The 17,968-nt window shown below is 35.9% G+C and overlaps 2 protein-coding genes across 2 annotated transcripts; both read left to right on the forward strand.

Annotated features, from left to right (window-relative positions):
- Nucleotides 1-538: 538 nt before the first annotated feature.
- Nucleotides 539-4,479, forward strand: LOC132177267 (protein CORTICAL MICROTUBULE DISORDERING 6). The gene is made up of 4 exons (XM_059589518.2): nt 539-1,210; nt 1,816-2,067; nt 2,167-2,258; nt 3,696-4,479. Exons 1-4 carry the CDS (start codon nt 539-541, stop codon nt 4,477-4,479), a joined length of 1,800 nt encoding a protein of 599 aa, XP_059445501.2.
- A 4,028-nt stretch (nt 4,480-8,507) lies between these two features.
- Nucleotides 8,508-17,851, forward strand: LOC132177278 (vacuolar-sorting receptor 3). The gene is given in 13 exon segments (XM_059589535.2): nt 8,508-9,014; nt 9,016-9,151; nt 10,453-11,145; nt 11,233-11,321; nt 11,484-11,553; nt 11,625-11,708; nt 11,819-11,895; nt 12,127-12,208; nt 14,042-14,124; nt 14,259-14,325; nt 16,695-16,823; nt 16,931-17,040; nt 17,406-17,851. Coding segments are annotated over 13 exon segments (1,818 nt in total). The 5' UTR covers nt 8,508-8,912; the 3' UTR covers nt 17,502-17,851.
- Nucleotides 17,852-17,968: the final 117 nt, after the last annotated feature.

Raw genomic sequence — 17,968 nt, forward strand, 5'->3', positions numbered from 1 at the left:
AGACACCGACTCGTTGTGGTAAGACCCAACTACAGCCCAATCTGAGTCAACCCGAACCCGAACCCGAACCCGAACCCAAACCCAAACCCGGCGCGTTGCCAGGCCAATCCTGACAACGGTTTTAACTACCTCTTCCATATCCCATCTTCTATGGCGATTTTGTAGAATTTCAAAGACCTTGACTTTACACCTATACCACCAGCAGTGTCAATCCTGAGAACAAATCGGAGCTGTTCAATTTTTAAGCAACAAATCCTATAACCTGATAACAAGAGCAAATTATATAATCTTCGCTGTTTCACAGCGTTAGACCACCTTCCTTCTTAAATCCAGCAAAATTACAACCAATTTTCGTTTACCCATTTCACATTTTTACGCGTTCAATCTCAGGCCATTTCAAATTTCTTTCAAATGACTCAAAGAAATCAACTTTTTTCACAATCCCACCATATATTCGCTTGAAGAAAATCTTTTAAAGTTCCTTTCTTCTTTTTTTTTTACTTTCTTTCTATTCTTTCTTGTCAGTGCATGCAAAGAGATGGCAAATTTGGGTTCTGGGGTTCTCATGAAGCTTCTTGGAGAAATGGGTGTGGATGAAAAGGTGTCAGAGGATTGTAAACCTGTTTTGTTGCAAATCAGAAGCATAATTCCTGTGCTGGCAGAGGGTGATCTTTGGCCTAACCAGGGTTTTTACTTGAAGGTTTCGGATTCTTCACATGCTCTGTACGTGTCTTTGCCTCAAGAACAAGATGACATGGTTCTTTGCAACAAATTGCGACTTGGGCAGTTAATATATGTGGAAAAATTGGAGGTGGCATATCCGGTTCCCATGCTTAAAGGTATAAAACCCATTCGGGGTCGGTTTGAGTGCGTTGGAAATCCTAAAGATCTTATTCCCATGGATAATTTGGTGAAGAAGATGCGGGGAAAGTTTCGTTCTTTAAGTACTTCAAGAGTCCGTGAAAATGAGGAGAAATATAGAAGAGTCTCCAGGTCTAGAAATCGTGATATTGAGAGGAGTCCTTCTCATGTAAAGAAGGTGTCTAAGAAAAATGGTTTTGTTGACAAAGATAGTGATTCTGAGAGCACAATATCTTCTCCCTCTTCTATGTCAGCCGTCAAGAGAAGAAGCTGGAATGGGGTAGACATTCCAGAATCCCGGATTATCAAGCAATGGGTGAAACCAATTGGTCGCACTCAAAGTGCTCAAGTGAGTGCCTCAATGTCTCTTCTTTTAACTAAAATTTGGGTGCGGAAGAATTATTAGTAAAAAGTTCGTCTAAATTTTGCACAAGTCAACTCAGCCATTTGATTTTTGTTCCTACAAGCCAAAAATTGACAAGATGATTAGTTGAGTGACATATATAAATTTTTAAACTTTACTTGACCTAAGTTGCAGAGAAGTGCGTCATTTGATGAAGTCAAAGTCGGATGTTAAGTGTTTTTCGCTGATTGATCTGCGAGCTTAAAACAACTAAGGGTTTGTTTGGTAAAACTTTTTAGATGATGCTTTTTGCTTTTTGGTTGTGATATTAAATAAAAGTAAAAGTAGTTTTGAGTGTTTTATGTATTGAGTTATTTGCTAAAAAGTAAAAAGCTGTCATAAAAAGTCTTTTTTTTTGTGATTTATATGCATCCATACACCTTTCTCTTGAATTCATTGATATAGATAATAAAAAGATGGCTTTTGGCTCTGCCCAATTCATTTGTATGAGTCAAGCTGGAAATTTTTTGGCTTGTTTCATTAAGTTCTGATGTTGCAGATTTGTCATCTAATTAAAATTATAAGCCTTCTCACACTTTATGCATTGACAGTTTCCTCCTATTTCTCCTTCTGGGGATGATAGCTCAGATGACATTTCAAGCTCTAAATCGGAAAGAAAAGATATTGGTATAGATATTAAATCCGTCAAAAGTTCCAACAATTGTAGGATCCTTACGTCGGCAAAATGCTATGAGGAGTCCTTAGATCCTGCAGGAGTGTTCAGTTTGGTTAAGGATGAAAAATTGACAGAAACTACAATTTTATGGAACTCCCTTTCCTCAAGCTTAGTGAATCTTGCCAAGGTACAGTTCTTTAATTCATTTTTATGAGAAGTATTCTAGCCCTTTATATGTCAAAAAAAAAAAGAAATCAGGCAAACAAACTCCTTCCGCATTCTGCAGGAGGTGTTAAGGCACAGAGATGTGGCTCTGCTTGCTGCTGTGGAGGCATTGGAAGAGGCTGCTGCTGCTGAAAGATTGCTCAAATGCCTGAGGTGCCAAAAATTTCAGCTTGTGAAAGTTCTGCAGATAAATCTTGTCAATTAAGTTCATAAGTTTTTTTGAAGATTTTATTTGCCATTGTTTGCTCAATGTGTTTTAACATAGAATGACAATTTTGATGGAAAGGAATCACAATTAATTCCAGTATCCCTATCACATAGAAATGATCTATAACCAAGTTTATGACTTTAGTTTTAGTACAAAAATTTGTAGTTCTAACTCATTGTGCTTGAATGGTTTCTGTTAGTTCCTTGGTTTTGATGTTCAAAGTTCAAGTGAACTTTAAACATTTCTATTCTTGTCAGGTATGCCGCCATGATGACCTTTATCACATTTTGGGGCATATTTCTGTTGTCTATACCATGTTTCAGGCTCTGGGTCAGAGCTTCTTCACAATATATGGTCTGAATGGTGCTGAGGACATTTGCAAGCTTGGAGATGCTGCCCTGAAATTAGAGGAGATGGTAACATACTGTATAAACGTTTTTTAGTAGATAGTGAGTTGGCCACACAATTTAGGTTGAATTCAAATTTTCCTCCTTTTAAGGGGGAGACCTGTCAAGTGCCTTAAGGGGTGACCAAAAAAATATGGATCATGTTGTAAGTTCTGTAAGAATGAGAGGTAGACTAGAGAGGAGGTAAGCTTAAGATGTGTATTAAATTACCAGTTATACCAAAAGTTTAAGTTAATAAGAAGAGGTAAATTTAATCACTTAACCATTATTTTAACACTCATCCTCACGTTTGGGCTCAAACTCCCTTTTTAATAGGTGAGGTTCAACACGTGAAATATTTAATTTAAATGAGGAGTGATTTGACAGAGTCAAGGTTCGATCTCATGACTTTTAGCTTTGATACCATGTAAAAAATTAAACATAACTACTGAGATAAGAATCAGAAAAAATATATTCTAAAAGCTTAAACTGGTAGGAAGAGATAAATTTAATCACTTAACCATTACTTTAACAATGTGAAAAAAGATACATAGGTTTCTAATTTAATGGAAACAAGTTGGTTGAGAGGAGGATGAAGCCAAAGACAGTAACTGTGAAGGTGGGGAAACAATAGCAATCAATGTTGGAAGAATAAAAGTGCTGCAAGCATGAGAGAGACTAGAAATGAGGTGGGTTGAAGTGGTGAAAGAAGATGTGTAGCTATGTGAGTCAATAGAAATATGGTACTATATATGACTCAGATAGTAGAAAAATGCTCTTTTTCTGATATCAAGGGCCTGCTTCTGAGTAGTTGTGTGACATTTTTGCAATGAGCAATGTAACTTGGAAGAGACCACATTGAAATGGTTGTTTTTCATTTGTCTATTTTATTTTTTAACTTGTCATTCTCTAGATTGACTTTCCATGTCCATGCCCTTCTACATACTAACAGACACAAAAATTACAGGTGTGACTAACTTTTGTTTGTCTTTCCAGTACATACTCAGAGCTTCTGGAAGCCAAGGGAGATGATCAGCAGCCATCAGTTGGCAACTTTTTCAGCCTTCAAGATGACTTGGTGCACACTCAACACATTGTTCAGTCATTAACAAACATCAGTCCACCAGGAGCAAATGACAGTGAACCAAACGGCCCTGGTTCCATCAGAGACTGCATGAACCTTGCTTTGGACAGAAAGAAAAATGCAGCTACATGGATTAAAGCGGCTTTGGCAGCCGACCTCGCCCTATTCCCTGTCCTTAATATCCCTAATGGGACTACCAGCATAGTGAAAGAATCAAGTAGAATTCATGGCAGTAAACCAAAGGGCACATGTATAGACAGGAAACAGAGGAATAATGGTGAAATCTGTGTTGGATTGGCAGCTGAGAAGGAGAGCCCACCACATTGGATTAAGGGACATGCTTTGCATGCAGCTGTGGACTTGACAAATTCCCTCCATGATGAATGTAGAAGATGGTTTTTAGGTTTCGTTGAGAATTACTTAGATGAAGTAAAGAGCAAAACCATTTCCATGGAGTCAGACAGTGAGGAAGCTGAGATGATGTGTCAGATTAAGAGAGTGAGTGACTGGTTGGATGTGATGGTTAACAAAAAAGCTAAATCTCTCAAAATTGGATCTGAAGACAGTTCCACACTGGGGAACTTTGACTTAGAAGTTTATGGGAGGGTGAGGAACAAAATATATGCTGTCCTCATGAAGCATGTTGAGAGAACTGCTATGGCTTTCGAAAATATGAATGCAAAAGCTGAAGGTTGAAGATTTACCCCAGCAATGAAATACCCTTCTTCCTGGAAAACACATGCAGATTTCATGCAAAATGCCATTCACTGCAAAGAAATATAGATAATTTTCTCTTTTTTCGTTCTTTGTACATAACAAGATCACCGCATGTAATTTGTGATGATTCTTTCTGGAAAATGGGAAGTTATTTCTCTCTTCCACTGATCATTAGTTTTCTTCTCAGCTTTTTTCTTTGAGAGTTTTCATCTTCTGTTTAGTGCAGCGAATTCAATGAGCAGAAAAGCTCCGTAGGGGGGAGGTAGCTTGGACACTCGTGAGGAGGCAAAGCTCTTCCCTTCTTCCTGTCTGCAATCGATGGGGAAACTCCACTGGAGAAGAGCAAGGTCAAGAGTTGAGAGAGGGGTGTGATCACTGACTTAAAGTGTAATAAGCTTATTTTTTTATAAAATAAAAATAAGCTAAAGTTATATAATTTTTTAAGCTTATTTTTTACACTCTTCTCTCTAGATTGGTTTAAAACTAATTAAATAATAATATTTAACTAAAGTAGTGAAAACTATAGAGAGTTTGATGTTTGACTCATTTTAAAAGTGGCTCTCTAAATTTGATAAAATGAAATTTTCTCCTAAAATTTATCTTTTATTTGAGGAGTCCATTGTAAATGCTCTAACATGGTATAGAGCTAGAGTTCTTGAGTTCAAACCTTAGCTTAAGCTTTTGAAATAAATGCTTATTTAATACAAGTAACCAAAACCCAGGTCACCAAATTTTGTAAGAATCATTTTTGTATTTCAAAATGGAAATGTGTAATGTATATGCGCTATCGTTCCTAATTTTCTCCTTGTTGCTTTCTTCTTCTTCGGGGTAAAGGATGACAGAAATAAGTTTATTGGTACATTTTTTGAAATGGGTGATTCACGTGGTTTGAGATTAGGTATAACTTGCAACAAAAGCAAACCGTAAGATAAGAGCTTGTTGGGTGTACAGGTGAAAGATAGCTCAAATGTTTAAGTCAGTAAATAATTATATGAAAAATGGTCAAGAATAGCTATGAATTCAACCCCTGTTACCTGGTAGGAGTTTTCCTTTTATAGGGTTTGGTATTAATCACCATCCCTGTTTTCTCGACACCCACGTTTCGGAGGAGTCTGCTGTAACTGCCTTTGATCATGGTTATCATGGAAAGCGGTTGAAGGGTGGTGATGACGTGCCTAGGCACCGTTTAGTAAACGGTTTGGTAAAGGCAAAGGCAAAAGGCACAAAAATCTCACTTTTTCATTTTTCTAACATTCTCTTATTTTTTACATCACATCAATAACTTTTATTACTATTCCAATTAAAAAATCAATACAAAACAAAAAAATTTCATTTTTCCATATCAAATATTCTTACTTTTTCACTTTTCAAAAAAAAAAAATTTCTTACTTTTTTTTTCTCGTCAATCAATTTTTGTTAGAGTATCGAACCAAAACCGAAACAAAATCATTTATCGAACCCCTAGTCACCACGTGCTCCCAGAACGTGGTGACTTCAAGTATCCAACTGGGCTATTGGCATAATGGGCCATGCTTAGCTTGTGTACCTAGCTGGCTAACTTGGGCTTGAAGGGTCTTTATGGATTCTGATCCATCCATTACTCAACAAAGTTGATGGCGATTTTTTTAATCAATTTAACGTTAATTCAAAGATCTAAATGGTATCCAAGCTAGTACAACTGTAGAGGGTATTGAATTTTGGGTCTTCAAGAGGTAGCTCAATCGACTGTAACTACACTTAATGAAGCGAATGTCACTAGTTCGAATCCCCCTCTCCCGTCTTGTGCAGACATGTAAAAAAAAAAAAAAAAACAAAAACAAAACAAAAGGAACTGTTGAGAAAAATCTAAGGTTTAAATAGCATTAATTGTAGCCCTTTTTCTATTGTATTTCTTCAAATTAATTTTTTTTTATTAGCAATGGCTAGTTTGAATAACACAAACATGGGATATGATAAAAAATTTCATTGAACTCTCATGGGGACAACAATGACTTTAAAATTTAAAATTAAAATAAAATAAAAAATCCAAAATCGATAGCAGTGCTAGGCTTTTCAACTGTCCATATCATATATATTTATAAGATTTAGACAAAATCTTCACTTTGCAAGACAGCATTTGTTGCTCATCTTTGTATGGTACACTTGGCCCACTTGGCTATAGACTAGCTAGTCTTATGAGTAATGCTATTTTTTCATATTTATTTATTATATTAATTTTATATCAATTGGTGTGACGTATTTTAAATGACTTTTCATGTCAGCCACCTAAAAAAAAAAAAACCCTACTAAATACACGTTACGTCCACCGGTATGATAAATAATTATGAACAATAACATAACTAAACTTTTTTATACAAATAGTATACCTAATAAGAGCAGTTTGCAAGAGGTATTTTGATTTAAAAGGGAAAATTATATTTTACCACCCCAAAGTTTGGGGCGATTTACAATTTGACCTTCAAAGTTTTAATTTTGGCAATCCACCCCTCCCAAAGTTTCAAATTTTTGCAATTTGACCAATTGTATCCAAAACTTTCCATATTGTCCCTAATTTTTTTATTTTTTTTTTATAAAAAAAAAAAAAAAATTCGGGGTGGCTTGGTCATCTGGCTATTTTAGTACCCCCAAATTTGTTCTTTTTTTTATTTTACTTTATTTTTATTTTTATAAAAAATAAAAATTATAGGCAATATGAGAATTTTGGGATAATATTTGTCGAATTGCAAAAAATTGGAACTTTGGGGGGTAGATGGCTAAAATTGAAACTTTGGAAGTCGAATTGCAAATCGCCCAAAACTTTGAAGGGGTAATGTGTAATTTTCCTGATTTAAAAACTGTGTGGATTTCACAACAAAAGAATGAAGCTATAAACATGGAAATTTTATGAACTTACCAATTTGGTGTATAGAAATATGTTAAATTTTGGATGAATTGAATGATTATTAACCCAGAAAAACAAACTATTTATTGAAATTGAATGCAACTACTCCTAACTTTTATGAACAATCATACCAAATTCAGTATCATTATTATTATTATTAAAATGAGAATCTCCTACGGTTAGGGTATTTGAATTTGATTGAGATTAGGGCAACCCACAAAAAGGGGGCTTATCTATTTTGGGCAGCTTATCTATCCGAAGTTGGTGGACCATGGAGCTTTTTTTTATGTCCTAGTTATAGGGGTTTCCAGATTCTTAGTTAGAATTATTCAAGTAATTAAGCTCCATAAAACCAAGAAATTAACTGTCCATCCTTTCCCCAATCCCAAGTATAAATTCTATATTTAGCAATAAAAATGCCATTTATGTATCTTTTTACTTCCTTCTACCATAACAGATTGTTTATCCCACTTCACCACTTAAGGGGAAGGAGTCATGCAATTAATAGATACATTTTTTTTTCTTTTTTCTGGACAAATTTGTTTTTTTAAAGTGGACTTTAAACTGATATATGTTTTTAAAGCATGTGAATTTTAAATATATATTCTTAAAAAATCATATAATATGTTAATTTTATTAAAAATACAATCACATATTTTAAAGATAAAATCAATTTAATAGATTAAATTATGATTTGTTTGTTTTTGATCAACATAGGGCTCAACTGAGAAAGGCAGGTAAATTTGTCTTTATTAAGAGAAAAGAGAGAGAGAGAGAGAGAAAAAACGTGTTGAAAAAGATTGTTGACTGAGATATTGTTAGGCGGTGGAAAGTTAGATAAATAAACAAATATATATATATATATATATATATATATTAATTTTCTATTTCAGCCATTATTGATTGATTATTCTCCTAAAATATTAAACAAAAAACAAAACAATATCTTTGTGGGTCAAATTAGGGAACTAAAATACAAACAATAGATAACTCTCCATCATCTAGATTTAGCCTTATCCATTTTTATTTACTAATAATCCTAATTTTTTTTTTTAATGTTTTATTCCGTATCAGTTATCTCTGTTAAGTAATTTATTAAGGTAAAAAGAATAATATTATAGAGCATCACACTAGGGAAATGAAGGACGTTGATGCTCGAGGAATTTTCTCCCAACACCGATAGAAATCCCTTCGTCCTTTTCTAAGTTCTTTCCTACACACACGCACGCAGATCCAACACAATCAACAGGGCATCAACAACGACAACAGAAGCAACCATTTTCCCAAAAGAAACACAAAAGCAGGCTCGATTTTTTTTTTTTTTTTGGGTTTCCTCGAAAAAAAAAATTTCAGAAACCTGGGGATTTTATGTTTCAAAGGAACAATCTTTCTTCTGTTTTTTCAACCGACTGATCCAAAAACCAGAACCCATTTTTTCGTTTTCCTTGATAGGCCCTAAAAATGAAGCTCCAGAGATCAGCAGCGACAATCCTCCTAGGGTTTCTGGGTTGTGTCTTTGATACCCTCATCAATGGCGAGATTTGTGGTGGAAAAGAACAGCTTGAGGGTGACATCTCCGGACAGCATCAAAGGCACGCATGACAGTGCCATTGGGAACTTTGGGATACCTCAGTAATGGGGGCAGCATGGCTGGGGTTGTGGTGTACCCCAAGGATAACAAGAAGGGTTGTAAAGTTTTCGATGAGTTCGGGATTTCGTTCAAGGCCAAGCCCGGAGCTCTCCCGACCTTCGTTGTGCTCGATCGTGGAGGTACCCTTTTTCCGGTTTTGAGTAATTTGGTTCTTATTGTGAGGTTGAGGTTCAATTTGTGATTGGATGGTACTCTTTTGGTGATTTGTATCAATGTGTGTTTTTTAAGCTCTTTTTGGTTTGTTGCAGTGAGGCCCTTTTGATAGTATTGGTTAATATGCTTGTTACTGTTATAGAAATAATTTGGTAAATTTTTTGGTTAATTGAGGAGGTATCCTTTTTGGTAATTTGGATCAATTTGTCCTTTTTAGCTCTTTTTGGTTGATTGGAGAGGTAAATTTTTTCGTAGTTTCGACTAATTTGCTTGTTATTGTTAGGTTTGAGGTTCAATTGCTTTGGTGTGGTTTTATTTAGGAGGTGCCCTTGTGGTAGTTTGGATCAATTTGCGCTTTGGAGCTCTTTTTTGAATTTTGGTTGATTCGGAGAGCTACCTTTATTCATACCAGTTGTAGTTATGTGTTCTGAAGTTCAAATAGTTTGTTTTGGCGAGTGAGTAGGTACATCTGGGATAAATTTCCCTTTAAAAAAATAAAAAATTGTTTTGGGTTGCTACCGGGTACAGTTCTCATAAGTATGGTTACTTTGCTTGATATATGAGCCTTCAGCTTCAATTAATTTGTTTCAGTTGGTTGAGAGGCTGCCCTTTTGCTAATTTGGATATCCTTGCTTTTAGCTCTTTAAATTGATCATGGATCCAGCACATGGAATTGTTTGTTTTATGCTCTGAGTCTCAGCATGCTATGTTGTGCTGTGAGGTCTAAATCCATACTGAATAAGTCCATCAAAACTGTAATTGCAGGTTGTTTATTGAAATTGGATAAATTTGCAATAAAAAAACCCAGGAGTTAACTAATATTACGTGCACTGACAAAAAAATTGTAGAAATTAGTTTGAAACTACCATAGTCTGGAAAGTAGTCATTTAAACTAGAATATTTTTGGTACGATGAGGTATAATTTGTTTTGGCAGATTAAGAGGTAACTTTTCATAATCAGCTATGAGATTTAGTTGGTTTGTCCTGGTTCATTGGTGAGGTACCTTTTAAGAATTTGGATTATTTTGCTTTATGAAGGAACACTTTGCTGATTATGATAATTGTTTTTATACTATGATTCTCGAGGTTGAAGTTATTAGTGTCTCGTTAATTGTGGATGTAGCCTTTTTATAAATTTGTTTCCTTTGGTTGTTTGATATCTTGTTCATTGATGTCCTAAACCTTTACTTCTAGTGTTTTGCGTTTGGTTGGCCTCAAACACGCTTTTATTAAAACTATTATTACTCTTTTTAATGTTATTTTCCAGATTGCTTCTTCGCTTTGAAGGTCTGGAATGCCCAGAATGCTGGGGCTTCTGCAGTTCTTGTTGCAGATGACGTTGAGGAACCATTGATAACCATGGACTCTCCTGAAGAAGATGGTTCCTCCGCAAAATACATTGAAAACATAACAATACCATCTGCACTCATTGAAAAACGTTTTGGGGAAGCATTAAAGAAAGCATTCAGCGCTGGGGACATGGTCAATGTGAATCTTGACTGGAGAGAAGCTGTTCCGCATCCAGATGATCGCGTGGAATATGAATTGTGGACCAACAGCAATGATGAATGTGGGGTTAAATGTGACATGTTGATGGAGTTTGTGAAGGATTTCAAGGGTGCTGCACAGATACTTGAGAAAGGTGGTTACACTCAATTCACACCCCATTATATAACTTGGTACTGTCCCCAGGCATTCACCTTAAGCAAACAGTGCAAGTCCCAGTGCATTAATCATGGAAGGTATTGTGCTCCTGATCCTGAACAGGACTTCAGCACAGGTTATGAAGGGAAAGACGTTGTTCTTGAGAACTTAAGGCAGCTATGTGTTTTTAGAGTGGCAAATGAGACAAAAAAGCCTTGGGCGTGGTGGGACTACGTAACTGATTTTCAAATTAGATGTCCTATGAAAGAGAAAAAATACAAGAAGGAATGTGCTGATGCTGTTATCAAATCACTTGGTAAAGTATTTATCAATCATCATATCTTAAGAATACTGGTACTTAATGATGAATGACTTTTAAAATGTTCATGTGATTTCTGCACAGGTGTCGATATTAAAAAGGTTGAGAAGTGTATGGGGGATGCAAATGCTGACTCTGAAAATCCTGTTCTAAAAGAAGAGCAAGATGCTCAGGTATTTGTTTCCTATCTATACATTCTTGTTTAACAGCTTTAAGTGCTTCTTTGAAATCTTTTAATTGCATTTTGGCATTTGCGGTGACCTTATGCAATCCTTTGAAATTGATGATCTTAGTTCAGTTATGTTTGCCTGGTTGACAAGAATACTTTTTTCTAGGTTGGGAAAGGAACGAGAGGTGATGTAACCATCTTGCCAACCCTTGTTGTCAATAACCGACAGTATCGAGGTTTGTCTATGGGCTTCTATTTCATAGTCAACAACCTGGATGTTTTCCCCTTCTAAAATACGTTTCTGCAGGGAAGTTGGACAAAGGTGCAGTTCTGAAGGCCATCTGTGCTGGTTTTCAGGAAACTACTGAACCAGCTGTTTGTTTGAGCAGTGGTAAGTCTTTCTTGTTTGTTTGGTGCTAATTTTAAAATAAGTAGATTGCTTGGGTGACTTGACTTGTTTATTCTGGACCTGAGTTTTATGATTGGGCTAAATTGTGCTAGATGTGGAGACAAATGAGTGCTTGGACAATAATGGTGGTTGCTGGCAAGACAAAGCAGCCAATCTCACAGCCTGCAAGGTACGAATCAAAATCTACTGCCTAATCAGGTGTCTACTTGATATTACGAAAAAACTGAAAGAAAAAAAAAGAGACAAACTGTTCTGTTTCATTTCTTCTGTTTCGTTTTCTTTTTTGCCCCCTTTCTGGTTGGAGTTGAAGTTGAGTTGAGTTACTTGGATTCTCAGTTCCGACTTTTGTGTTCTTGGTTGAAGTTTATCTTCCAATTGACAGTAGTGTTTATGTGCTCAGGATACATTTCGTGGGAGGGTGTGTGAATGCCCCTTGGTGGATGGTGTGCAGTTCAAAGGAGATGGTTATACCACTTGTGAAGGTGAAATTATATGCTGTAGCTTTTCTTTGCATAAAAATTAACTGGAATGCTACTTCCGAACACTGCTGGGTGGGGGGAAGAGGGTAATCTAGTGACTTATCAAACATGTGGAGTGTGGACACAATAATATATGATGCTTTTGCAAGTTTAGTTGAACTTTTTAATGAAAATTTGGTTGTTATTGATTGTAACGCTTTAATACTTTTGTTCTTATTGTAATAAACCTATATATTTCATTGTGTTATTGTGTAATGTATCAGTGAATGAATGGTGTCCTAGTAATAATTGGCTGGTGTTCCATAAAGTAACAGTCAGTTCTTATCAAATTTATATACACAAGTCCACAAAAGTGAGTTTTTACACAAAGGTTACTACCTTCAAATATTGATATTGATAATATTGGGGCTGTACAATTATTATTATTTTTTTATTCTGTGGGGGGGGGGGGGGGGGGGGGGGGGGGTTAGGTTGGGGTTGGTACTCGTCGCTTGGGGCTTATATTGGGGTTGAGTGAGGATTTGATAGAAATACTAGGTTTGAAGAAAGGGCCACATGATAAAGGGGTTGGGGGTTGGGGTGGGTGAGAATTGGGAGTTGGGGTGTTTCTTATTCAATTAGCAAGCTATGGAATTTGTGTTGTTCACGCCCAATCGTTACTTTTTTTTTTTTTATCTACCTGCAGTGTTACCCAAACTGACAAATCAATGAACTACCTGATTGCAAGATGCCACAGTACTAGGCCCTAGTTGTAAACCCTAATCGTGTATCAGTGGATATGATGCTTTACCCATCTAGGGAGACACATGAATCTAGCAAACAGAAATTTATTTACTGATTAAGTCAGTTAACGTTTGTGGATGGTCAATGGTTGGAGAGTAGTAGCTTTCAGAGTTTACCTTTACAAACTTCTGTATATGGCATATCTGGGAAAGCTTCTCATTTCCCAGTTGTTGGTTTCTGGCTCTTTTTGAACTCTTAATTTTCCCTTTTGTTTGGAGGGTGTTTAGGCCAAAATGCCATGGTTGATAAACTGTTAGCTTGATTTGTCTGAGAACCTTTTGATAATTTGCAATTTAGAAGTGCTTTTTGATTAGGTTTTACTGCATTATAACATTGATTTGATAATCTTGATTCATTGCTTACAGAAAAAACTATCTAGAAAAACGAATGGAAGCCAAAATTCTTAGTATTACCCTAATTACGGGAAAAAATTGATTCTCCAACTTAGAGTTTCAGCCCCATATGAGCTCCTCACATGCTTCACATATAATTCATTGACACCAATATTTGTATGTATTCACCTTAAAAGTTGGTCATAAGAATTCAGTCATTTGGGGAAAGATATGCTACAGAAAGTTTCCAGATTAGATTGTGCAAATAAGTTCTATTTCTTTAGTATGGCCATGGTTGTTAAAATAATGATCTGGATCACAGGATGGGAGAATTGTGTGATCCCAAATTTAACAAATGATCTGAATATGTCCTAAAACTCAGTCTGGTAGGATCATGGTGGGATTATAAGATAGGATCATAATATTGAACTAGCAAGCATTTAACAAAGTAGTTCTTCAACTGTGGCAAGTGACAAGTTAGGGTTTTTGACCATACATCTTCAGGCTAGAGGCTTGGAAGAAAATTTTATTTGCGCTTCACACATTACATAGAGGCAGTTCATGTGTTTCCATTTTAGTTTTAGTTTTTATTTTTATTTTTATTTTTATTATTATTATTGTATTTTCTATTCTAGAGAATGTATGAAGGTTCTTTTAGTTTTCAAAAATCTTACAATTCGGATTTTTCTTTGTTAAAAGTGTCTATTTTTTCGGCTTTCAGCTAGTGGGCCCGGGAGGTGCAAGATAAATAATGGAGATTGTTGGCATGCTTCCCGAGATGGACACACGTTCTCTGCTTGTTCGGTTAGTGACCTGCAAGTTTTGCAAGTTTTTTGATGTTGCCTTTCCCAACACCCCTCCATGGGTGCCCCCTTCTTGTTTGTGGTTCATATTCTCATTTTATTATTATTATTTTCTTTTTTAATTTGTGTGAACAGGATAATGGAGAGGTTAAATGCCAGTGTCCACAAGGATTTAAGGGTGATGGTGTCAAAAGTTGTGAAGGTAAGAGACAGACATATTGGTTGAAGTTGTCTGTAATTTCCTCCCATGATACAAACTAAAGTCATAATCAGATGGAAATTCAATATCTAATAGCCTTACTTGTCCACTTCAGAGTGGTACAGGAGAATACGTCATAACTGGAACCATAGTTTCCACTTTTCTTGTTTCTTTGAGGGGCTGTAACTTGATTCGATACACACACACACACACACACGGTTTATGTTTTATTGTAGTCAGTATAGCCATACATGAGTTTAAAATATATTGGAGTCGTATTTATGGTACAACTTCACTTGTGCTTGGAACCAAAGAACTTTGAAGGTAAACCCCAACAGTTCATTTGAAGTTTGAAAATATGTGGCTAAAAGAAGTGGGACTTGTGGAATGAGTTCAAGGATGGTAGAAGGGTTATGATGTCCAGTTATGTGTTGGCAAGGAAGTTGAAAGCTTAAAGGACGATCTGAAAACATGGAATGAGTTCTTTGTTGTAAAGTGGGGTCCATACCTATGAACAATTTTGCCTCTAGGGTCCTATTACAAGGCAAATGTGGTTTGGAACTCGGTTCTAGAAAGTATGGAGAGATGCTTGACAGGCTGTAAATAAACATTGTACTTATCAAAGAGAGATAGACTCACTCTTATTAAGAGTACTTTATCCAGTTTATCTAATTTTTTCCTTTCTCTTTCCAAAATTCTTCCCAAGTGGAAAATAGATTGGAAAATTTACAACGGGATTTCTTATGGAGTGGGATGGACGTGGAGTTCAAATTCATTTGGTGGGTTGGAAACTTGTTTTGTTCTCCCTTCAAAATTGGAGAACAGGGTATTGGGGATGAGCAACATTAGCGTCTTTAACCAAGTTTTGTTGGGAAAATGGCTGTTTTATTTTGTGGAGGGAAGAAATCACATTTGGAGGTGTGTAATTTGGGTGAAATATGGGTTTTTGGGTGTTCATTGGACAGTAGATTTCTGCATAATAGAAATAGATAATATCAAATCCAATAGATGTAATATATTTGCTGACAACACCTCATGGTTGTATTGAGGAAATATTAGGACATGTGAAAGAGATTTTCTAGGTTTGTAAAATTTGTGGTAGGGGATGTTGGGAGGGTTCAATTTTGGCACGTGGTTGGGGAGGTGGTGCTCAAAAAATTATTTCCGGATTTTTTTTTCTTCTAACAGTTGTAGATAAGGATGCCCCCATTAATTATTATTTGGAATACTCAGAAGACAGGGTGATCCTTTCTTGGAATCTTACTATATTCTAATAACCCAGTGGGTGAAGGGTCTAATAGATTGTTTTGGAAGCCTAACTGAAACGGTATACTTGATGTCTGATCTTTGTATGAGGTTTTGAGAGCGTTTGGTGATATGCAATTTCCTTGGAAGAGTATTTTGTTTTAGATTATCCAAAAAGGAACATCACTCTAGTGACCTGGTGCTGTATGTGTAACCCCAACAAGGAACCAATTAATCAGTTACTGCTTCATTGCTGAGTTGCTAATGAGTTGTGGTCTTTTGTCTTCTCTTTATTCGGGATTCATTGGATCATGTCCAAGAAGGTAATTGATGCATATTTTGGTTGGAAAGGACTATTTGGGCAGAGCATAAGAGTAGCTTGGTGTGAAATGCAACTCCTCTTTGCCTCATGTGGATTATTTGGAGAGAGATGAATAATTGTACTTATAATGATGTTGAAATGTACTCTGTAACCTAAAACTGTATTTTTGGATATCTTTGTGTGACTGACTTATGTGTTGTCCATGTCTTCATTTTTGATTTCCTAGACCTCCAGAATTTTCATTGCAAACTGTTTTACTTTCTGTAGCTTCCTGTACTTACTAATTTTTTTAGTACAATCACTTATTACTTTATGAAAGAGAGGGTGGTCAAACTTACAACCAGTGTTTTGAACGTCTCTTTAGTTGGGTTAAACTCTACAATTTAGAATCCTGGTGTAGTTGGACTACTTGATTGGATCAAGACAGTGCAGTTGATTCAAATAAGGGTATTTCAGGTGTATTTTTTCAAAATTTTACTTGACGAGTGAATGAAATATTACTGGTTTTCCAAGGAAGCCTGAATAACCTAATAGTTGATCAGTTGTGCGCCAGTACCCTAATCGGGGTGAGAACATCGACTTTTTAAAGCAGTGAGTTGAAGGAGATCACCAAAATGCGAGTTAAGAAGGCCTGATTACACCTAAACATTGGGTGACTACCTCACAAATCTTGTTGGTTTTTGGAACACTGTTTGGGATGAAGAAAACTAACATCAAGTCAAGCATGTCGTCAAACAGATATATATATATATATATATATATATATATATAAATGTGTTTTCTAATGTTCTTTCTTTTCATACAGATATTGATGAATGTAAAGAGAAGAAAGCTTGTCAGTGCCCTGAGTGTAGCTGCAAGAATACCTGGGGGAGCTACGACTGCAGTTGCAGTGGAGATCTTTTGTATATCAGGGACCATGATACCTGCATTAGTAAGTCCAGCTACTCATCCTTTACGACTCAAAAATTTACAATTACACCTGAAGTATGGTACATACTATTGTCATGTATAAATACCTCTCTTTTGGTTATTTTGCAGGTAAGAGTGCTAGTCAAACAAAATCTGCTTGGGCTGCTGTTTGGGTCATATTGATAGGCTTGGCTATGGCTGCTGGTGGGGCATATCTTGTGTACAAATATAGATTACGGGTAAGCTTGTTGCATTATATTCCTGTTTGCTGACTTCATACATCCATGTTGGATTAAGGAGCCTGTTCTTTTTGATGTTAGCAGTAGTTTCTACCTGACTGCAATGATGCGTGAGATCAGTAAAATGCATAGTATTATAGGAGTTGTTTGGAAGCAACGTTGTAGAAAAATAGGTTCTGTTGGTTGCCTCTGGATAAATGTTTGCTACTTACATTAATGCTTAAAAAAAACTCTGAATTGAAATATTCAATATTTTAACTCGAAAATATTGTACTTATAATCTTTTATACATCATGATGATGATTCAATTATTTCTATTGGTTGACATATTCAGAATGTTGATGTTTTTATTGTGGTTTCTGCAGTCATACATGGATTCAGAAATCAGAGCTATAATGGCACAGTATATGCCTCTAGACAGTCAAGCTGAAATACCAAACCATGTCGATGAACATGCATAGAAAGGAAATTCCGTTGTTCATTTTTCTTGAGGATTTCAGGTGCTAGCGCATCATTACACCCATGGTTATTAATCCAGTCACGAATTTTGAGGAGTTGGATCTTATATTCTTGTAAAATATGCTAGATAATAAAAGAATGCGGAGTAAAAATTGTCCTGTTATATTTGTTAGCAGTGCAACCATGCTGAACATCAAGAGCTGGGTTGGAAGCAGATTGCAAAGCATCTAGAAAGTCCGTTTCCCATCCTGAAAAATCTTGTCCCCTAATTTAAATAGCAATTATGTAATTTATTTATACCTTTAAGATGAGCTGACTTCATTGTCTTTATAATTCTCTGTTTTTAGGTTTAGCCTGTAGTTTCAGATTCATTAGGATTGGCCTTTTACCGAAGGCAAATAGTTCTTCGACTTTACTCATATATTTCGTATTTATAGATATATCAAGGGTGTTTAACACTGCAAACTTA

The sequence above is a fragment of the Corylus avellana genome, chromosome 4, assembly GCF_965113065.1.
Source record: "Corylus avellana chromosome 4, dhCorAvel1.hap1.2, whole genome shotgun sequence".
NCBI classification, from domain to species: domain Eukaryota; kingdom Viridiplantae; phylum Streptophyta; class Magnoliopsida; order Fagales; family Betulaceae; genus Corylus; species Corylus avellana.

Bases quoted from the DNA above. Each gene is read 5' to 3' on its own strand.
- LOC132177267 (XM_059589518.2), top strand. From the start codon at position 539: ATGGCAAATTTGGGTTCTGGGGTTCTCATGAAGCTTCTTGGAGAAATG. The intron at 1,211-1,815 runs GTGAGTGCCTCA...ATGCATTGACAG, and splicing joins GTCGCACTCAAAGTGCTCAA to TTTCCTCCTATTTCTCCTTC. The intron at 2,068-2,166 runs GTACAGTTCTTT...CGCATTCTGCAG, and splicing joins GCTTAGTGAATCTTGCCAAG to GAGGTGTTAAGGCACAGAGA.